This window comes from Maylandia zebra, linkage group LG20, assembly GCF_041146795.1.
Source record: "Maylandia zebra isolate NMK-2024a linkage group LG20, Mzebra_GT3a, whole genome shotgun sequence".
In the NCBI taxonomy this organism is placed as follows: domain Eukaryota; kingdom Metazoa; phylum Chordata; class Actinopteri; order Cichliformes; family Cichlidae; genus Maylandia; species Maylandia zebra.
In genome coordinates this window covers 16,813,620-16,837,448 of record NC_135186.1, presented here as the reverse complement: position 1 = coordinate 16,837,448, position 23,829 = coordinate 16,813,620, and the positions used below count along the sequence as shown (strand labels likewise).

Below are 23,829 nucleotides of genomic sequence, written 5' to 3'. Positions count from 1 at the left end.
CGAGACTAGAGCACACTGTAGGCATCAAGGGCACTGCCTTGGATTGGTTTAAATCTTACCTCTCCGATCGGCTCTCTTCGGTTCACTTGGCTACCTCCTCCTCCTCCGCTGTACCTGTTTGCTGTGGTGTTCCCCAGGGATCTGTGCTAGGCCCTACCCTGTTCTCACTGTATATGCTTCCTTTAAGTGTCATTTTGGAGAAATACCACATTGCCTTTCACTATTATGCCGATGACATCCAGATCTATTTTGAGCTGAATGATGATCTAGCTATGTCCGTGAGTAACTTTCGAGAGTGCATGTGTGAGGTCAAGCAATGGCTTCTGGCAAATTTTCTTATCCTTAACGATAAGAAAACTGAAATTATGATCTTTGGCAGTGACGCTCTTCATGCCAAACTTCATGATGCTTTTGGTTTTCTCACTAGTTCTTTCCCTGACACTGTTAGGAATCTGGGTGTGCTACTTGACAGCTCATTTAAACTTGACAAACAAGTATCTGCTGTCGTCAGATCTAGTTTCTACCAACTTCGCCTTATTTCCAGGGCCAAACATTACATCCCGCACAATGACTTGGAAAAGCTTATCCATGCCTTTGTTACGTCACGACTAGATTACTGTAATTCACTTTATTATGGTCTCCACTCTACCCTCTTACATAGATTACAGACAGTCCAGAATGCCGCTGCACGCATTCTAACTAAAACTAGGAAGTTTGATCACATCACTCCCGTCCTTGCCGATCTGCACTGGTTGCCTGTGAAATTTCGTATTCAATTTAAAATTCTGTTGTTTACTTTTAAAATTACCAATAACACAGGGCCAAGTTATCTTAAGGAACTCTTAAATTCATATCTTCCTACGAGGGCCTTAAGATCTTCCTCACAGTCATTGTTGGTTCAGCCCAGATCTCGCTTGAAGTCTAGAGGTGATCGAGCGTTCGCTCTAGCTGCACCTGAGCTGTGGAACAGTCTCCCGATTGGCATCCGGGCGTCTGATTCTATTCAATCTTTTAAATCACGGCTTAAAACATATCTGTTTGAAATTGCTTTTTCTACCAGTTAAATTCTCGCCTTGCTTCTAGTGAGTTGTCCTAATGTTCTAATGTGTCTGGTTGTTTTGCGTTGTCCTGTGCTGTCAATGTTTTCCATCACTGTGTTTGATGGTTCAGCTTTACAGCTTTACTCTGCTTTAGCTGTGTGCTATAGTTTATTCTTATTAGTGGTTTTTACCTGTGAACATAATCTCACACTTATATGACTCTGACGTTATAGTCTTAATTATTTTATTATTTTATTGTTGCGTTGCCTATGTCCTCTATCACTGTGTATGATGGTACAGTTCTTCTTTGCTACAGCTGTGTGCTATTGACTGTTCCTATTAGTGGTTTTTACCTGTGAACATAATCCCATACCTATATGATTCTGATGTTTTAGTGTAAATCATTTTATTGTTTTATTGTTTCATGTAAAGCACTTTGGCATGCCCCTGGCTTTTAATGTGCTCTATAAATAAAGATTGTTGTTGTTGTTGTTGTACTGATGTTTGGGTGGTTGACCGGGACGGATTTTCTCCCGTCACTTTCTCCTCATCCCTGACGTGCTCTCCGTTGTTTTTTCCCTGTTAATTTTAGCATCACACGGCACAGCTTCTGTATCACGTGGTATAAGGCTCCGCCCTTGCCATTTGTTGAGCAGGAAGAGTGAGCGCTTGTTTCCATGCAGATTACGTCCCGGATCAAAATGCGGTACAATCGTCGTCATCTTCTTTTTTTTTTTTTTTTTTTTTTTTTAAATCGTTGTCATTTGGAAATGAGATCGCACATAAGTATGAATGGAGATCGCGATTTTCTAACGATTAATCGTGCAGCCCTAGGATGTACTGATGTAAAAGATCTCTGATATAGGTTGGTGCTTGACCAGGCAGAGCCCTGAATGTCAAAGTCAAAATCTTGAAGTGGGTTCTGAATTTTGTGGGGAGCCAGTGCAACTGAGAATTTAGAAGATTTGGTCAGAAGCTTTGCGGCAGTGTTCTGAACAGCTTGCAAATGATCCACAGAAGCTTTACAAGTGAACAAAGAATTGCAATAATCCAAACGAAATGAGACCAAAGTCAGAGCTGAGTCAAAATTTACACCAAAGTTCCTGATAGAAGGTTTGGCAAAGGTAGCGAGAGGGCCTAAGTTTTCCATAACCAAAGGTACCAATTTTTTGGGAGCACAAACAAGGACTTCAGTTAACAATTTAACGGGATAAATTGGATCACATTAAAAAAAAAACACCATTTGTGCTTCCTGTTTTCACCTTCGCAAACTATTACTATAAATATGATTACATATATATCTAATATAGCACCAAAAAATATTTATTATTAGTCCAGGGAGGAATTTTTTCAAACCATTCCTTTGGGAAAGAAAGCAACAAAAACTATGAAAATAATAATAATACATGACAGTAATTTAAAAGATTAATTAATGCAAACAGGCAAAAAGCTTTATGACTATAATGGAAGAAATTCCTTTAGTTAGTTTTTAAAAAAAATGTATGTCTGTTTTTAGATTTGACAACCACTGCTTACTTTGCTTGCATTATACAGGCATTATAAATGCTTCCCTTAGGCAGTATTATTAGAAGGCTTGCATTTTCATTTCTATGCAGATGATACTGAGCTTTATCCATGAAGCCAGATGACACACACCAATTAGGTAACCTGCAGGTTTTCCCACAGGGCTGAATAACCTCTAATTCCCTGCTTCTAAGTTCAGATAAAACTGAGGCTTTATACTCAGCTATTACAGTTTTTTCTGAATGCTTAAACTCTAACTGTGATTCCTGTAGCACAATTCCTAAAACTATTCAGACTTATAGCAAAACCACTCACTGAGTTTGCAAAACCAAAAGCACAAAAACTGCTTTGCACTCAGTTTGCAATTTCGTAACACACACTTTGCAAAACTGTAGGCACAATTCACTGCACAACACTCAATTTCCAAATTTCCAACACACTCCTAGCAAAAGTATACACATGTATGGCTATCATTAACACTAATTTGCCAACTGTCTGGCACACTTTCACATGTGAAAACTTTTTTAGATAATTCGTTCACTTTGCAATCAGCCTAAGCACTATAATACAGGTAAGCTGTGTGTGCGGAGTACAATGGAGGGAGCAGAAAGAGTGAGAAGTAGAGGAGGCCGAGGAAGAGGACGTGGAGGTGAAGAAGTAGGATGAAGAGGACGACAAGGACAAGGAGGAGCAAGAGGAAGATGAGGAGGGGGCAGAGGAAGCATGTTCACTGCAGACCACGTAACCCATATAGTCATTATGGCGATTGCAAATAATCCTATACTTGGAAATAAACACTTGTGTTTGTTTTGATGTGTTTGAATAAACAGCAGTACTTGAAGTTTGGATCCCTCTATGCTTATGGATCTATGACAGAAGTATGAGCTCAAACTGACATAGCCTACCTTGTGCACAGAGAAAGCAAAAGCCAGATGTGTTTTGTATTCATACCATCAGTGTGCAGTTGGCGCATTGTGTGCTTAGTAGATGATGGCTTGTGTGTACTGTTTGATACGGAAACACCATTTTTACGAAGGTGTGAAGAGTTAATCTAGCTGTGTTTGCTTTTGCAAGAGAACTACAATGTTTTGATTATTGGGTGACAGGTTTTCTTATTTGTGTGAAGAGTTTTGCAAAATTAGCCAATAGTTGCAAAAAAAGGGCTTAAGCAATCAGAAAAAACTGTAAATCTTAGAAACAGGGTGTCTAACCAGATTACTTACTCTGGATGGAATTACTTTGGCCTCCAGTAACACTGTAATGAACTTGGACTCAGTTTTAATTGGTATTATGACTTCAGTGTGCACATTAAAGAAATACACAGGACTGTTCTCTCGCATTTGCAGAATCTCTAAAATGAAAAAAAAAATTCTCAGAAAAATTAGCTCATGTATTTATTATTCCTAAGCAGAACTAAACTTAAAAATTCCCTGAAAAGGTTTCAGTTGATCCAGAATGGTGAAGCAAGACTACAGACAGGGACTAGAAAGAGAGAGCACATTTCTCCCATATTGGCTTCACTTCACTGGCTCCCTGTTAATTCCAGAATTTAATTTAAAATCCCTATCTTGACATACAAGGTCTTGAATAATCAGGCTCCATCTTATCTTAACAAACCACCCTAACTGAGCATTTCACTTTCTGCAGGCTTACTTGTGGCTCCTAGGAAATTTAAAAGTAGAATGGGAGGCAGAGCCTTTAGCTTTCAGGCCCATCCAAAGTGGGAACCAGCTCCCACTTTGGATTTAAAACTTTTTTGATAAATCTTACCGTTATGGCTACAACAGGTGACTCCGAATCCTTTCTGAGTTGTGCTGCAATAACCCTAAGCTGCTGGGGACTTCCCATGATGCACCGAGCATCTCTTCTTCACACACCTCTTATCATATCGTCTCTTCCATCTTTTGTTCTGCTCCCTCCCCTCACCCTGAGCTGGTTATAGCAGATGGCCGCCCCTCCCTGAGCCTGGTTTTGCCAGAGGTTTCTTCCTATTAAAAGGGAGTTTTTCCTTGCCACTGTTGCCAAATGAGGTCTTCAGATTGTTGTGGTTTTTACTCTATTATTTTAAGGTCTTTTCTTTTCTCTACCTTACAGTATAAAGCACCTTGAAGTGACTGTTGTGATTTGGTGGGATTCAATGTAATTCAATTGAAAAATGTTCTGTGAAACTTTAAACAGCACCCGTGGTCAACAAACACAAAATTATAGTTGGTGCTTTAGGCCATAGAAGGCTGCCTGGGTTGTAATACACTGGCAAAAACCTTGGTTAAAACAAGCCTTCCTCAGGAAGTACATTTATCTTTTTATATTAATGTATGCTAGATGGCAGCACGGCTACTAGATGCCAATGAATATGTAGATTTATCACAGGTTAATTCACCATTTAGTACTGAAGTGGAATACAGGTGAATACTTCCTGCAGAAGCAGGAGTTGATTTCGTAGGTCTCATGCAGGGGTAAGCATGAAATAAAGAGCTGTGGTATGGATGCAGGGCAGTCTGTTAACTATTTTACTCTCCGACTGAAATTTAAACCTTTCCCAGAGAAGGACAGAGCTTCAAACAGAATTCCTTACATCCCCCACCCATGTACACCCTTGCTACGTACACACACATTTAAAGTGTTGGAGAGGTAGTGAGGTGGAAGACCACCCTCTGGCATCCCAGTCATGCAAATGAAGGTGTGTTTTTATCTCTGGGGGCTGGAAGAAAGGAGAAGGAAAGAGCTGTGTAAAAATGTGTTAATGAATAACTCCTGAACTCAGCACTCTTTCTGCACAGGCTCTGAACAAGTCTTCCTCACTCACTCACTCACTCACTCACTCACAGTGAAACTTTCTACACTTGTCTCCAGATTTCCCCTTACTTACGTTTTGCTTTTTCTAGTGAGCCAAAGGCCATGTCCACACTAATACATTTTCGTTTTGAAAACGCATCTTTTTCTCTCCGCTTTGGCCTTCCGTCCACACTGAGATGGTGTTTTTGGTCAAGGAAAATGGAGCTTTTTGAAAACGCTCTCCAAAGCGGATACATTTGAAAACGCTGTTTTTGTGGTGCAGTGTAGACTGCATAAATGGAGACTTTTAAAAACGATGATGCATTTTAGTCATATGTCATTATACAGCAGTTGTTTTGTTTGCTCTCAGTTTTGACAGCCCTATTAAAGATTAATATAATTTGGTACATGCTCCAGATAGCTTTCTCACTCGCTTTTGCAACTTTGTACTTTTGTGTTACTCGCAGCAACAACCCCACCTCATTGTTAGTCCATTTAAAAACATGGTGCTTTTCCTTTACATTTGGCTGTGACGTTTCAAAGAGCTGGAAAGTAAATAAACGGCAGACAGAAATAGCGCCGGTCGAATCATCTTACGTTTCACCCATGCGCAACACAGGAACATAGCGTTTTCAATCATTTCGGTGTCGATGAACAACTGTTCGGAAACACTTGAAAACGATAGTGTGGACACGGAGCATTTTTAGACGAAAACGCCATTTTCAAATTCATCCGGATTAGTGTAGACATAGCCAAAGACTTGTAGGTCTGAAGTGTTTTAAAAAAGTATGATTGTAGTGTTCACTTTCAAAGAGATATTTGAAGTTCTTATAATTTTGTGGAAATATCTCATATATAAGCATAACGGCTCAGCAAAATGATAAGTTTGGTAAGTATGGTAAGTTTTCTACAATGCTAACTTTGTAGAACAAATGGTTGTAATTTCCAATTAAAGCTTTACACTGTAGCTAATGGTACTTAGTGCAATGCTAAAACCACTACTATTTCAAAACCTCAGTGTTACTTTTAAATATGCAATACTGGGTTTATTTTCCAGTTAATTACTTTTCTTCTTAGACTCTAGAGCAGGGGTAGGCAACTCCAGGCCCCGAGTGCCGGTGTCCTGCAGGTTTTAGATCGCACCCTGGGTTAACACACCTGAATCAAATGATTAGTTCATTACCAGGCCTCTGGAGAACTTCAAGAAATGCTGAGGAGTCATTTAGCCCTTTAAATCAGCTGTGATGGATCATGGGCACATCTAAAACCTCCAGGACACCGGCACTCGAGGTCTGGAGTTGCCTACCCCTGCTCTAGAGTATCGTTGCATGATGAACAGTTAAAAATCTTCCTTTTTTTATCTTAAACGGTGTCTTGTTGCAGCCTCTCACTTAATCACTACTGTCTGAAACCGTAACTAGATTACATTATAGAAGATGGATGTAGCCACCATGACCACCTGTTGGTTTTGGTTCACATTTGGACAGGAGGGTGGAGTTCTGGGCCAATTTCCAGACTATTTTGATTAAGAAGATGTATCCATAATCTTTAGAGATTGATATTCACTAATCAGAGGTAAGAAACAGACTAAAAAAGTGCTGGGATTTCACTTGCCCAAACTGCAGCACAAACATCTTGGTCTATACCACACACATCAAGTGATTAAAATGGCCAAAAGGCCATAGTTTTTGCGGCAATATTTGGATAATAGCACACAATTTGTTTTTAGCAAAAATACTATGAAATTGGTCTGATAAGGAGACTAGAATAACGGGGCTTTCTCTTTAGCTGTGTGTAACTTCCTGTACTGCATAATCTCTATAGAGTCCACAGCTGTTGTCATTTCTCAGCTTGGACCAAAGTGGTCGCAATGCAGAGCAGTGTATGTACGTTAACACTGGGCATGTTTTTGCTATCTGCAGTGTCATAATCAAATACAAAAGCTAAAATTCCCCATGTTTGACAGATGGTATGCTGACATTTTCCTCTGCACTTTCATCTCCCCATCACCTACTGGCTGATCTGATCTTATCGTCTGATGCTATGTCCATAATCATAGAGGTTACGACAAGTACTGATTTGCACTCTAGGCCTTTCTGTTTTTGAGGCCTGTCGTAGTGTTGAATTGCTTTTTGTTGTGGAAAATCTCAGGTTTGGAGCTCATTCATGGCCAGGTTTCACAATAGTCTGCCAGTTGTTTGTTAACACTACCCATTTCTATCTGCCCATCGTGCAATAACAACAACAGGACAGTTTGTGGCTGGCTATATGAAGCCACTGTACTTTGGTGCTTTCAACTGTATGTAAAAACAGAGTTGTTTTTTCTCACCATAACCTCAATTAGTTTTAAGTATTATTATTGTATCCCAATTTATATTGCATCTTTGTGTCACATATAAGAAGTGAGCTGGATGAAGGATTCTAACATATAACTGAATGATTACAGTACTGTCACGCTGCTGGTTTGAACTGAAATACCCCCGCATTGAACATCTGTGTTATCTGCCCTTTTTTTTTTCTGTTTTGCCGTGTGCTCTGCTCCTGTCAGATGGCTGCTTACTCTTTTCATCTCATTCTTTTTGTGTTATGTTCTCTCTCTCTCCTTCTCTTCTGCCTGTTGCTGTCATCCGCCCGAAGGTGCCTACAGCCAACACTTCCACTAAACGTGATCGAGTTTCAAAAAAAATTCAAAGAATGCAATCTGCCCACTGCCCAATTCTTCAAGGTCCTGTTTATGCAAGAATGTTATTTTTTACAAGTCTCTACCTTTAACCCCCTCCCCCTTCTACACACCACTTTCCTCTTTCCATGGTTCCATTACCGTGAACATCCTTTAAAGACCAAGTGTGTGTGCATTCAGTAAACTAGTGACAAAACAGAAGAAAATTAGCTGTAGGACAAGAGTGGCAAGGAAAGATTAAAAAAAAAGGCTATGAGTTCATTGAAACCTGTAGATTTCTGTAAACAAAAGGCTGTTGAACAATGCCTGTTGTTTTAAGCTGAGCTGACGTTGCCAAACTTAGAGATTGTTTGTTGCTGACCCCATCTGAATCAGAGAGAGCCAGCAGCAGCACGGAAAACAAAAGTGACCGAGTCCCAGCGGCTGGACGGACTGGCTCAGACGGACAAGCTATATGTGTCAGAGCAGCTACATAATGACTCCGTGTGTGGGTTTGACATTAGTGTTCTCATGTTTGCATTGTTTAAAGTTCAGTATTTTATCTGACTGTACAATGTCTTTTTCAGTATTTCTGACCAAGGATGTTATTATAAGATTTGTCAGAAAAGATCATCTCATTTCTGGGGCTGGAAAATAGAGCTGACACAGAAAAGCTAAAAGCTGCAGTTCCTCCAACGGCCACTTGAAGCTGACCCCCATGTTAAAATGCCCACATTAGAATGAATTAGAAAGCAGCCTGGTGTCTCATTCACAACCACAAGTGTTTGGTCGGTGAATCTTTTATCCATATGGAGCAGTGGCTAAAACACAAATTTTGAGGTTGGTGGTATTATGTTGGCTATATAACAGCCAACATAATAGATAATATCAGATCTTTTTTATCAATATTACTAAATTCTACAAATTATGATATATTATCATTTGTTGTCCATTTTTGTGTTAAAATTTGTTGCTAAAAAGATATTTTTATTTGGGCTCAAAAGTGCATATTTAATATAGTAAAAATACATGTGAGGTGTGCAGTTGAGAAGGTATAAGTGTGACAGTTTGCAGTACGTAGATGTTCTGCTCTTTAAACATGAGAGAGGGTGAGGGCATTTGGCGTGACGCCCACTGGAACTGTGCCCACTTCTCTGGCTGCTGTGGAGCTTCATGTCATGGCCAGGACTCCCTGCCAGAAGGGCTTTCCCCAGAATCACCTCTGCACACACACACACACACCCACACACACAGACTCCTTTACACGCTGAAAACACAGACACACATGCCTTACATTTAGTCATGCTGCCCGTGTCTTTAATGTCAACATTTTGATAAAGCTCTGCAACGGAAACACTGTATCCTGAATACTAATACGCTGACTCTGCAGTTTTTTTTTGTTTGTTTGCTTGTTTCTTCTTTGTGGTTCATCTGGTATAAATAATCATAATATAGATGTTCATGATGTTCAACTTTATCTTTTGGCTTAGCTAAGGGTCAGAGATTTTACTATTCTACTTGATCTTAACTTGCATTTGAAATATTAATATAATACACTGTTAAATATCCAGTACATAGTCAGTATAATGCATATGTTTCCAAATGACTATGCAGTCATGTGAATAACTAATTACACCCTGTGATTTATTTTCCCAGTCTTCTTTACAATGTTGTTGCAGCTCATTGAGGTTCACCTGCAAACTTCAATGCACTGTTAAACTGCGGCGTTATGACCACAGGATTTCACTCAGGTGGAGGTCTGCACTTTGTTCCATTTAATTCCTTCACTTGACAGCCATTCTGTGGTAGATTTACTGCTGTACTTTGTATCATTGTCATGTTGCATGACCCAATTTCAGTGACTGATGCTCAGATCCTTTCGCTGTAAAATGAGCCCAAACAATTGGTGAGGCATTTGTACTGAGGTTCTCACCAAACATGGTGCTGTGCGTTATGGCCAGACAGCTCCACTTTGCTCTTGTCTATCCAAGGAACTTGGGCCATCACTTACTAACAGCTTTCAGACCGCTCCTCTGTGGACAGCTTCCAGTTTAGATTTGGGAGACAGGTGCCTGTTCCACTTTTAGGATTAGACTTAAAACTTTTCTTTTTGATAAAGCATGTAGTTAGGACTGGATCAGATGACCCTGAATCCTCCCTTAGGCTACGTTCACACTGCAGGTCTTAATGCGCAATTCCAATTTTTTGATCAAATCCATTTTTTTGTCTGCTTGTTCACACTACAAATAAAATGTGCCAGCAAACGCGCTCTAGTGTGAACGCTCAAAGTGGCCCGCATGCACAAAAGAAGACGTCACACACAACGCGCTCTGTTTAGACCCAGAGCAAACAATATTGTTTGACTAATGGCCCTTAATATAAAGACTTCGGACTTTACGTTTCCCAATTTTTGCTTTAATTTATTTTGTTATTTACATAACAATGTAAATAATCTAATAATTATCCTTATTGCTGTTTTAGAGAGGAGCAGTGCTTCAAAGGATAGTTGCAGATTTCTGTCAGAATCTGCAGATTATACAGTACAAATGTGTACAAAATGTACACGTTGTCTTCCCAACAGTTTCACTGACATCTACACTGGATGGCCAGGAAGCCTTCGTGATGTCTTCTCGGGCTCTTCTCCGGTGCTGATAATTGGCGTCTGTCTTGTATCAGTGACGTAAAAGACGGATTTAATGCGACATGACCATTCAAACAGCAGTCGCTTTCTAAAACATCGGATATGTATCGGATTCAGTACCACATACGTAAGTGACCCAGATCGGATTTGAAAATATCGGATTTGTACCGTTCACACTGTCATACCATGATCGGATATGGGTCGCATAGGGTCAAAAAAATCGGATTTGTGCTCAGAGTTATGCTCCAATAGGGCTAGGCTGCTGTGGGCTTCGCATAATGCATCGAGTGTTTCTTCTTCACTCGCATTTTTATACTCACTATGTTTTTATACAGCCCTCTGCATTTAATCATTAGTTGTTATTATCCATCTCTGGCTCTTTTCCACAGCATGTCATTGTTCTGTCTCTCTCCCTTTACACAAAGTTTTGGCAGATGGCCGCCCCTCATTGAGCCTGGTTTTACTGGAGGTTTCTTCCTGTTAAAAGGGAGTTTTTCCTTCTGACTATTACCAAGTGAATCATAGGCGGTCATCTTATTGTTGTAGAGTAACCTTGAGAACCTTTAGCCTGCTGTTGTGTTAGCCAGTGAAGCTCAAACATCAACAGGAGTGGAATTAGTTTGATTTCAGCTGTTTGTAGGTGTACTTGAGAAGTAAATGATTTTATTACATATCTGTAATTTGTGTACTTAAATAATTACTTAGAAGACGTTAAGCCCATTGTGGGGACAGGAATAAGTAGTATCTAATACCAGACAACATAGTTGAAAATCATTCATGCTAACCCTACCCCTAACCATATGCTATCACAATATCTATTTTTATTTTTTTAATTGTTCTTCTATGTCTTGGCAGTTTTTTTTTTATTCCCTTTAGTTTTTTCTCCAAAACATAAGGTTAGCATTAGATTCCGAACCAGGGTAGGGGTTGTCACTGACCGAGACCTCAGAGGGCTAATAACTGTCACACTGATTTACTGATTCTAACTGGTGAGTTTATAAATGCTCTCCATAACAACATATAGGGGGAGGCCTCTCTAATTCTCAAAGTATTAATATGTAGCTTAGTTGGCTAGAAAACAATGACCTCATGCGTTGGAAGTTGTCCACTGTGTGCTTGTATGGTTAAATTTGAAGTGTTGGAAAAGATTTATGTATGTGTATTTATACATGTGTTTGTGTGTCTGAGAGTGTGTGACCTGCAGTATCACTAACTGACACATTCCCAGTGTCAAATAGTCAGCGTGGACTCAGTGTCACCCCCAGCAACCTGGCTGATCCCCGCATCCCCCTCAGTGGCTCAACAGAAAACACACATAACATGTGTACACACAGAGATGCACATTGTATATTTTAGTCAAAGTTTAATAAGAAATTGCAGCTAATATGTCAAATAGTTTTCTCAGACAAAGGTTCAAACACTGCATAAATCAAACAAAACACAAACTCTGTGTTTAAGTGAAAATGGTTTTAAAATAATATGAAAAGGCTGACATGTTGGGAAATATCACAACTAAAATGATTACTAAGTAATATGACTAGATATAAAAATGACTCAGTGTCCAAAGAAGATGAGTCATCAAAAAGCCTGGATAAGGTCCACTCAGTGAAGGATTGAGTGGGTAGATGGTTGAGCAACCCTGTGTCAAAGTAGAATTGCAGAGAATTTGGCAATTATTATTATTTATTATTATTATTATTATTATTAATAATAATAATAATAATACAGCCACAGAATCAGGCTAAATCTGTGGTAAGGCTGACAACCAATATTGAATCTGTATGTTATCAGTATACGGTTAATAACCAGGAGCAAATTGTAAGCATAACTTGTGCATCTGTAAAGCTGCAAAGTTAAAAGTTCTGCTCCAGTCACACTGTGGTTTGGTGTCTAACACTACAAACGTTTGGGTGTCGGGCTAAATTTAACTAGTAATGTCATGGCCAATACTTTGGTCATATCTGCATCATTTTTGTGTTTCTCAGTTGTGCTGCAAACACATTTATAGCTTCATGTTGATTAAAAAAACTATGAGGCATCATTTCAAATGTAGCATCTTTTAGTTTCTGAAATTCTGACTTTTTGGCTGAAATAAACCAAAACCCTTAACACTGCAACTGGTGTTAGGGGCAATGGCGTTTGTTATATTTTTTTGTTGTTCAGCTGCTTTTTCTCATCAACTACCCAAACTGTCCTTATGTTCATATAGGCGTCTAGAAAACATGCACTTTAACCATTAAAAAATACCATCACAGTAGTCAAAGAGATAATTGTACACAGCTATAGAAATACAATTTACCACAAGAATATGGGGCTCTAATATGTGGTTCCTTGGGACGGTGATTTTTGTTAGTTGTTTCACTGATTTGATCAGGACTGCAGAATGCATCTAAGAAAATGCAAACCCTGTGTTTGTTTACCAAAAGAGAAACAGTCCAGATAATCTCCAGCATGCCTGGAGGTAAACTGTCCTTGAACAGTTAGAATGTGTATTTTTGTCCTCTGATAGCTTTGTCTAAAAAAGAAAACAAAAACTGACCTGACAGGGTAAAACAGTTTGTATCAGATTTCATGGGCGATTCTATACATGCACTTGTTGAATTTAGATAATGCTTAAAAATAACTGCCCAAATAAGTTAGTTGAGATATTTCAAGATGGCTGCAGACACTTTGCTTAGAATTCTGGATGCCAGTCTGCGAGTGTCCTTGGAGTAAACCCATGAAAGCCCATAATTTCAAAATTCAGCAAAAATTTCACCAAATTTAGTTCCCATCCAGGTCCAGTGGATGAAACCTTGTCATCCTGAAAGAGGATGTAAATGTTTCATTAAGGGCTTTGAATTGTTCCTCCCAAGTCTTGCATTTTTTTCAAATTCTCCTCGAACTTTTCAGGGTTAGGGTTACATTTGTTAATCAGGATTGGCCAAGATAGTTTATAATAGCGGTTCAGGGGGTGCAAAATATCCCAGTCAAATATGTTTTAGTTAGCTGCTGTTCAGGCAACTCCTATTCAGTTCCTGAGCTGGTTAGAGGTTCACTTCTGTTATCAGCAGGAAATTTTCCATTTCAGTAGACAAACATTGTGGTGCCATAAAATTGGTGACAGTTAAAGGAAATTAAGTTCTTTTTCTCTCGTTGGTAACAGAATGAGACAGTGCAGCAGTGAAGGTGTTGCCTGGTGGCAGTTAGATGAGCCCTGCCTTCTCCACCTCCCCCCAAGTTAGACCACAGCTATCTTTAGCCAGGACACCGGGGCATGGGTGCTGGGTTTATGGCCACATCCCGACCCAATGTGGCCTGCACTAACTGCCGGGACAAGTGAGGGTTTGGCATGGCAGAAACTCTTCCTCTTCCTCATCTCACCCCAACCCTCCCTGTCTATAGCCTCAAAAAAGTCAAACAGGGGAGGAACTGAAACTGGGGGGAGGAGGTGGGAGGAAGGATGGAGAGAGAGAGAGAGAGAGATGAAGGGTTTGAGCAGCTCTTAGTGTGCTTTTACATTTGTTGCCTCACCAGGTTCAAAGAGAATTCCCTGTCAAGTCATTTTAAAATGCCCCTTCTGAAGGTTACATGATAATGACGATCCATTATTCCTACCGTGTGGTATTACTGTTTTCATAGCTTTCAGAAGTCTGCAGCTGCTGCATGTTTTCCTAGTTCAAAAACAGGTGGTCTAATACATTTGTTAAGCACTACAATTTGTTTGATTTAACTTTGTTCACATACGGCAAAGAATGATCTAGCTTACTATAATCAGTAATTACTGGACATAAGTGGGCAGGTAGTTGAAACATATTATTATTACTTCTTTGTCGTTTTTTTATGTGTAAAATTATCTAATAACAGCAGGCTCATAAGACCTTAACACATATAGTTATGTATAAAAAAAGCATCCAAAATTCAGAAGGTTTCCATATGTTGGACCTGTGGAAGGTTGCCTGTAGATGACTTTCTCTGCTCAGAGTTTCTCCACCAAACTCAGATTTTCTGCTGTCCAGAGCTCTCTTTACTTTTATCAGCACCTCCAGAAACCATGTGGTGGACGTTGGTTGTCCTTGCAAAACAAGCTTTACCAGGAAAAGCCCCTACTGTGGGTCTAACTACCAACCAGATTCCCATGTGTCTCCCATCACCTCTTTATTTTACTTAACTTAGTAATTTGTCATTTGAACAATCTTTACTGTGCAGGGAAATGTTGAGTAAAAACATGTTAAAGTTCAGTAACTCCATGATGGTTTGTCATATTAATGAATGAGTTAGAGTGTTGACCAAAGTGATTGTGATTTTTGCTATAATTGTTCTGCCATGTGACGCTGACACCGGGGCTCACAGAAACCTTTCATGAACTGTTTTTTTAAACACGTGCTGTTTACGCCTGTATTTACTCTGCTTTTCACATTTCTTACTGACCAGTTGAACACAACATAACTTTTTGACTTAAGACAGAACACAATAACCAAAACTGCTCTTCTTGCTGTTGAAGGGATATTGAAATTTTTTGATGCTCATGTGTGGAACATGTCTGAAGATTGTAAAAGTCTCACAAGTTTAGATGGATGCAGAAACCATGTATTAGGCTTAAACCCATAACTCCACCCAATATACTTCTATGGTACCTTTATCTGTCTTACCTTCCAGATTTCTGTTGTTGAACTGGAATTGGTTTGTGACTGTGCAGTGCGTCAGCTGACGGTGGGCATGCTGCCTTCACTAACCCTAAGCCTCCCTGGCTTCTATACCTAGTCAATGTGGTCAGTAAACCATGACCTGGTCTGGTCCTCTGACACCACCCCCTACACACCAGGTTTCGTCTCTCTCTGCCTTTCTCGTTCTCTGTCTGGCTCTCTCTCAGGAGTCACTTGACTGATGCAAAGACCCCTGACTACACCGCTGAAAATGACTCCAGTTTTCCCTCTCTTTTTCACCATCCCTTTGTCCCTCTTTTACTTACCTCTCTCCTCTGTAGCCCCCTCCTCTTATCTTTCCCTTTGTTTACTGAACTGTTCCTCACACTGACGTTTAACCACAGTTTCTTAGTCCATACCTAGGATTTTTTTTATCACTTTGTATTACCTTTGGAAAACGTTTTTTTTGCACACTCCCTTTGCAGGTCAGACTCAAATGCGCCTGTTCTTTGGTTTTATGTTCAGCATGCTTTGATTGGTGCACCCTGTTGTTCTTAAATAGAATTTAGAGGCTTTTACTTTGTAAAAACACCTTGTTTTTGCTGCTTGTGCCTGCTTTTGCTGCACTGGATGCCCTTTCTTGGGTCAACAAGAACTATTTTCTGTACATTAGCTGAAATGTTTGCGCAACAGAGCACTTCACCCACCCCCCTGCCCCCTCTCCTCCTCTCCCCATGAGTGCGGCTGTTGTCACCTTAGCTCCGGACGCTGAACTCACTTTCTATAATTAGTTTGCCTGTATGGTAAAGCCGCTTCTGCACCCACAGTGTCCTACTTTGCAGATCTCCATTCTGCAGAGGCTCCTGGCCTGGCTTGGCGTCGTGCTACCAGGACCGTAAAGAAGCTGACAGCCCCTGTTACTCAATATGGCTGAGGCATGCAGCGAAGGGGTTAATACCAGTCACTCAGCATGCGGGAGCTAGGGTGGGCGGGCGGGCAGGCAGGCAGTGCAGAGGCTGACCTCTGACCCCTCAGGAAAGGAATGTGGAAGCTCTTTCATCCAGGACAGAAACCAAAGACACCCAGGCGGTTGGAAAGAGGCAGTTCAATTCTGCTTTCAACATTTTTGATTAGAGGAAGTAAGCAAGGCTCCATGTGAATGTGCTGTGTAGTGTTTGCTGCTACGGCATCTGCTATTTTGGAGAGTGAATTTCCATCCTACAGCAGTGCGTTTGTTACTTTGCAATCACGCTGAAGTAAGATTAGTGGTTGGAATAGGTTGCAGTTCTGTTCATGCTGGTGGAAAGCCCTGGTGATGAATTGCTGTGTGATCTCACCGATTTAAGTTTTTGTAGTTATGCAAAAAACAAGATGGTCCTTATCCTTTACTGACATTTGGGGATGGAATCACCAGTTATTTCTCATTATTAATTAATAACTGAATTCACATCTTGACTTAAATGTTTGGTTCTTAAATGTCACAAAATAGTGGAAAGTGTCCATGCAAATTTCTCAAAGTGCCTCTAAAAGTTGTCTTTCATCCAGAATCCAACAATATGCCGTTTACTGCCGTATGAGACAAAAAAGTCACACTTCAGATGCTAAAACACCTAGTTTTGGTATATTACAAAATTTCAGGAAAAGTTTGTTTTTCTTTTACAGGTGAATCTGTTTTAAGTTACTTAACGATTGACCAGAAGGAATGGAATCACAAAAACATAGATACACAGATAATACAACACAGAATGTATCGTGTTGTTTTCCATTGGCATATTAGTGTTGACGCATTATAAAACGCAAGAGTTGCACAGAAAAGACGCTGTCATCAAACAAAATCAAACCATCCATCCATCCATCCATCCATTCGCTTCCGCTTATCCTTTTCAGGGTCGCGGGGGGCGCTGGAGCCTATCCCAGCTGTCATAGGGCGAGAGGCGGGGTACACCCTGGACAGGTCGCCAGTCTGTCGCAGGGCCAACACACAGGGACAGACAGGCAGCACGGTGGCACGGTGGTTAGCACTGTTGCCGCACAGCAAGAAGGTCCTGAGTTCAATTCCACCATCAGGCCGGGGTCTTTCTGTGTGGAGTTTGCATGTTCTCCCCGTGTTTGCGTGGGTTCCCTCCGGGTACTCCGGCTTCCTCCCACAAAATCAAACATTTATTAAAAATGAAGGTCCTCGGGGAAGCTCATCTACTAGTCGGAATTTGGTAGTTCCAGTATCCTTCAGTGCATCCCTATTAATGCGTACTAGTCAGTAATCAGTCTGTTTAGGTTTATCGTTTCATATTTTAGTGGGAAATTGATTTGTTGTAGGCTGGAAATTTAACTTTAAGTGTAAATGAAAGTAAATAAATGAAAAAATAGTTTGTTGTTTCATTTAGTTACATGTCACACAATTTGTTGCTTAGCTCTGCTGTGCAGTCTATTATTGTATACACCTGAATATACAAATAATGCCATAGAATATTTTATGGTTAAAAACAATCATTTTGTATTGCAGAGCTTTTTAAAAGCCAGAAATTTAAACTGTGGACAAGCTGAGTTGTGTTGCTGAGAGCAAAGTGGTTCAGATTCATTGCCATGACTATCTCTGGCACTTTTACAGTGGGAAGATAAATAGTTGGTTGTTAGCTCTTGTGCTCGCTTAGGATGAGAGAATACCAGCTGTAACCCTAAGCTGTCAAATAATGTAACTTCTTTCTGTTTTTCTGTTTTGTTTTGGGGGTTTGCGTTTTGTTTTTTACATTTTGTCCTATAAATTCTCTTACTTTTCTTTTATTTTCAATCTTTTTTTCTGAGAAAAGTAACAAAAAGCACTGTGTTGAGGAGAATGTGCTTCCTCTATCATGACTATACCCTTTACCAGTAAACACTTGATGGACAGATTTTCACCTTTCTAGTGCTGAAACTTTTTTTGACACCCATCTACAGATACAGCCACCCCCCACTTTGAGTACGGTACCTATGCCTTCTCTTGGGGCGTATCTGCTATCGACTGTGAACACACCCCTTTCGCTCAATTCCAGTGCCACCAAGAGATGGCACTTTCTTCACAAAAAGTTTGACTTCTTTAGTTTACAAATGTTTTGATAGTATTTCATGTTGGAATAAGCATTCTTTGAAAATGGAAAATACATCAAATTTTAATCAGACCTTTCACACATTTTCCACTGTAAATTGCCAAAATCCAATGTATCCAAGAGACTCGTGGAACTAAATTTTTTAATATATTTTTTGATTGGTTAACACTTGCTCAGTTCTGAAAAGTTCATTTTTGATTTACCCTGTAATTTTTTTAAAACTTGATATTGGCCAAATGTCTTGAGCCACCATCTTTTTTTCTTTCACCTGCTGTAATGTTGTTTTTGAGTGCTCTCCAGGCTTTAATAGTTGTTCATTGGACATTGGCTGCTTTTTAAATACTTTTCAGTCCAGTCTTTGTACATCAAGATCTTCAGAAGAAGGTTGTTTTTTTTTGTTTAATCCATATGCTAAACTATTATTCCTTAAAAAGTACCTAACAACAGGTCTTATGGAGTGATAAATACAAATGTCTAAATTTCTGATTGAAATCGCTGTTTTATATATGGTAGAGGTTAGAAATGAGGCCTAACAGTGAGTGTCTACAGCCAAAAACATGGTGCAAGCTAGGGCTGGGTGATATGGCCCAAAATTCATATCTCGATTTTCTTTAGCTGGATGGCAATATACAATGTATATCGCGATATTTTTTTTAAAGCCATAAAGTAAGAACAAAAAAAGTGCTCTTAGTCAAAGCTGTGTCCCAGATGTCACACAGGCACTTTTATTAACATACAGCGTAGATGTACATGAAAAAATTACTCAGAAATAAATTAGCAACATTTATTAAATAATAATGCTCCATGAATAAAATAAAACAATGTTGTTTTTGTGCATAACAAAAAGCTCACAATTGTGCATTCAAAATGTAAACTAAAAGACGCTGAGCATAATAACAAGGACAGATTTTGCAGCTGCTGTGTTCCCAGGTTCTACTGCGTGACTGACAGCCTTGTTTGAAATCCACTTTGCAACCTGTCCCTTAACAGATCCCACTTGTGGTCCCTATACACACACACACACACACACACACACACACACACACACACACACACACACACACACACACAATACGGTAATATTACGGTGAATTGAATTATAACGTAACCTAGACTATATCGATATAAACAATATTGTCACATCTCATATCTCTTATAAAAACATATCGATATATTTAAAAACTAGTGCAAGCTCTATCATGGTTTGGGACAGTTCAGCCAGTGGTGTTGGGAATTTCGTCAAAATGTAGAAAAGTGCCATCAGATTTTAATCCACAATGCAAAACTATCTGGAAAGAGTCTGATTGTCAACAGTTTAATTTTCCAGCATGGCAATGATACAAACTGCACTCCCAGTTCAATAATAGCATTGGCAGTGTGAAAAACAAACAGCAGGAAAAACACACAATGGAGTACCATCACTCATGGACTGGCCTCCACAGAGCCCAGACCTGAACATTATTGATTCACTGTGGGAGCATCAGAGCAAAAGGCAGGCAACACCCAAAGAAGAGCTTTGAGTGGTCTTCAAGACGTCTGGAAAACTGTTCCTGAAGACTTGGCTTGGCTAAGAGAGTTCAGGCTATGTTAAAGAATGAAGGTGGTCATAATAAATATTACTTTCAAGCTAACATTAACATTATAAACTGTATTAACATGTTTTTCTCTGCCTCTTTCAATTAATAGCTTCACTTATTTTTCTAGCAAAATATAAAGAATTTAGTCGTAGCTCCAACTTTTTGCACAATGTAATTAACATAATGTGAACCATGCAAATGAAAGTGTATTAGACCGGTGTTTACTTAATGGATGTAGGAGAGTGTGTGAAGGTTCAGCAGGGAGAGCATGTTTGCAGTCCACTGGCCTGTCTGCCTGCACTGAGCTCTGATGTCAAATGGAGGCATTGCACAAAGTATGTGGTACAACCACTCTGTGGGTCGCTCTTGCTTGTGCTGTTGTTGGTCCATCATCCAGGCTCAGAGAAGAGTAAAGTTATAACATCCAAAGAGCTGAAGTGAAAGTTGAAGTGTGCTTTTCATGCTGTTTTTTTTTTTTTTTAAGTTTTTTTTTGTCCCTGTGTCGGTGAACTCTGCTGTCGCTCCGTTCCCTATTCTGGCCCACTTATTACTATTCAACCATTCAGCATTCAGCAAACACATATGTCATCCACTTCGTGCAGTTTGAATTTTAGAGGACTGCATGGGAGTACGTTTGCAGTGTTTAATAAATGAACTAAAAAAAGAATTTAATAGAACAGGACTGCCAGTAAGTGGTTAATTGCTATGTCAATGTGTGTTAACATTCATGATGACTGTTTAATAATTCAATGTTGTTGGAACAGGAACTTCACTGAGCCCCAAAAAACATTTTCTAAAGGTCGGGGTGTCAGTCTTTAAGATGCTTTGCCAAGTTTGTTGTGTTAAGTATTTGTACTGGTGACATGCCAATTATCAACACAGGCTAAAGATGAAAAGCCTCTAGCATCACTCATAAATTCTGATGTACGTGAGACCTGGTGTGTGGGGTTTCTCCCCTCCTTACTGTACTATCCAATATACTATTCAATTTCCCCCAAAAACTTGGGAATATTGGAAAGTCCAAATCTTCATAACCACCCTCAAGCTGCACCCTCCCCACATTTCTTGACTTTTGTGTGCAGCCAGGAATCTTGGTGGATCGTACACCATCTTTGTGCATGCTTTTGTTTGTGTGTTTGTGCATGGTGCTGTGTGCAGAGTAGAGAGGTACGGTAGGGCAACACGGCATGGTTCAGGCCAGGAATGTGCGGTGTGTGTGTGTGTGTGTGTGTGTGTGTGTGTGTGTGTGTGTAGGCTGTACAATAGAACCTGGCTCCCTGGGGGTGGTCAATGGGATGGGTTTTACCCCCTGCTGGGTGATGAGCACCACATAACGCTGTAGCTGTCAGCTCCTCTTAACCACTGCTGTAAACACATGTATTATGAGGGCACATCAATGCACATGTACACACTAGAACATACGGGAGCACACAGACGTGTTAAAGGTGTGTTATAGATAAGAAATTACAGACACAGCACACATACATGACTACAGACACACGCACACAGTTCAGTACTGTGTTTGTACAATTCTAACAAGTTTGAAAGTCAATATGATCACCTTTATTCTTCAACACAGTCTGTGCTTTTTTAACAAAGCTTTCTTGTAAGTAGTCTTCAGGAATTTTCATTTGTTCCATTATGAAGATCTTCCCACACTGCTTCAGTTGTGCTGAGGTCTGGGCTCTGGAGAGGCTAAACCATGACCAATAGTGTTCCATTGTATGTTTTTCTACTTTTTGTCTATTGTCTAGTAAAAAAGTGCCTAAACAATTTCAAATTGGTTAAATGCTCAGTTGTCTGTTCTGTGATGATATAGCACTGGTTCATTACGGGTTGGGTTAGGTGCTATTTCTGTGCTTGAGTGATTCATGGTTTTGTCGCTTTATAAAAATGATCCGCTGATAAGTTGTCTGTTCTATGAACAGTCAGGTAAGGACTTGACTATAAATGAATGATAAAGGAGCCAAAGAAAAACTTTGAAAGATTTGATTTGTTGCAATAGTTTTGTCCAGTTTAAGGTGGAAAGAACATGTTTTTTTAACAGTTCAGTTAACATCAAAAGTATTTGTGCCAAAATAAATTTGTGAAAGCCTTTTTGTGTCATGTGTTTAGCGCATATCGGTGCATGTCAAATTCTCATAAAAGCAAATGTTAACATGCTCAAAGTAAATTCCAGCATATTAGCTTCATTAGCTCATCAATGCAGATACCGGTACATTTGGAGTTCTGCATGCATGTACAGACCTCTGTGCATCTTTGCACAGAGGTCTGTACATGCAGACCACACTCAGATACACTCTCTGTTCACATGACTGAAGCACAGAGCATGCCTGGCATTGAGATCAGTATTGGGAATGCTCAACCTTGGACTTGGCTGGTATGCTAGCTTGCACAGGTTGATCACAGAGGCCACTGAGGGAATGCAAAGATGAGCGTGAGTAAAAAAAAGTTCATACGGTCTCTCGGAAACACAAGTTCATGGACACCAGGATTTTGGTGCTGGTTTTCATTAGGATTGACTTCATAGTTCATGGTCATTCATCATCATTGTCATTATCAGGGTGACAGGTAGTGCAGGTTTTCAGTTGCTGTAAACACAAGCCACCCCCAGACGCTTTACCACCCATACCAGTGCTCTCTTTCTTTACCCCAGTGCTGCTTCAGTGTTGTGTGCTTTCCAAAAGCTTACGAGAGCTTTAAGTACACACATGTACAAGTGCACGCACAAAGCTGGCTTTGTGCCCTGATCTGTCATCTGCAGACACACATGATGAGGAATGAAGCTATGTAATTGCATTTGGCCTTCACTAATGGGTGCACAAACAAAGGTCCTGTGGCTGTAACAGGAATCATCATTTACAAAACAGCTTTTCTGCTGATCAGTCTTATCATTCAGCTCCCCCTAGTGAGCTCAGAGGAAGCTTGCTTTCAAAGTGGAGTTTGCAAATTACATTATGACTCAAGTCAAAGCTGTTGACTAGTGAGCTGAGTAATGTTTCAAGTTCAGCTTGACTGGGTGGTGTTTGGTTTGTTATGTGACTATGATACTGCATTGACTGTCTTATTTATTAATTTCTCTTTTTTTTTTTTGCTTTCTCTTCCACAGCACAGTAAAGATGCGAAGCAGTATTTCCCACTCACCACCAACCATAGCTGTTGGGACTGGGTGAGCACCAGAGTGAAGGAGAGGAGCATCTAAAGAAGAGGCAAGAAAGATTTTCACTAACAGGTAAAATGAGGGTTTATAAGAAGTGTGTGCAGTGTTTCCACAAGCTTCGAGGCAGCTGGTTTCAAAGCTTGTATGTTCTGTCTCACCCCAGATTTTGGTTTACCTCGATGTTTCCTGTGGCTCATTGGCTCTTTCTGTGATCAGATCTGTGTTGTCTTCTTTTTCAACAACCCCTGACCTGCAACTTCCCAAGTTGAGCCTGGGAGGCAGGGGAGCTACAAGTGAATTTTCATGGCAGCGGCACTCTAGGGCTGCCATGGCAGCTGCTGCCGCCGATGCCTCACACCGTATTACCGCACTGACGCCGGAGGAAGAGGGACGACGGACTGCTGCCAAGCTGTTTGGGAGCGCCGCCCCACTGCCCCTGACAGAAAGAGAGAGAGAGCGAGACAGGGAGAAAGAGAGAAAGAGGGAGGAAGGAGGAGAAGAGGTGGGGAGAGCAAGTGGGAACGAGTGTTTGGTGTGTGGGGCTCTGTTCACCTCACCAGAGAAGCTCCGGCTCCACGCCTTGAGTCACACAGGAGAGAAACCCTTCCACTGCTCACATCCACACTGTCCCAAGGCCTTCAGCTCCAAATACAAACTCTTCAGGTACAGAGCCTTGATTTACATAGTTCAGTTTACATCCTTTTGAATACAGTGCAACACATTCAATTCAATTCAATTCAATCTT

The 23,829-nt window shown here is 40.3% G+C and overlaps 1 protein-coding gene across 4 annotated transcripts in view; it reads left to right on the top strand.

Annotated features, from left to right (window-relative positions):
* plagl2 (pleiomorphic adenoma gene-like 2) overlaps positions 1-23,829 on the top strand; it is a 53,824-nt gene that overhangs the window by 19,963 nt on the left and 10,032 nt on the right. Inside the window, exons 1-3 of one of the 4 annotated variants that reach the window (XM_004573436.4) lie at positions 10,591-10,766; positions 23,034-23,156; positions 23,248-23,747. In XM_004573436.4, the coding sequence (XP_004573493.1) occupies positions 23,413-23,747 (335 nt within the window). In that variant the 5' untranslated portion in view covers positions 10,591-10,766; positions 23,034-23,156; positions 23,248-23,412. Of the gene's footprint in view, positions 1-10,590; positions 10,767-23,033; positions 23,157-23,247; positions 23,748-23,829 lie in introns of those variants that run through there. The other 3 variants (XM_004573435.5, XM_004573434.5, XM_004573433.5) reach the window with 3 other exon arrangements.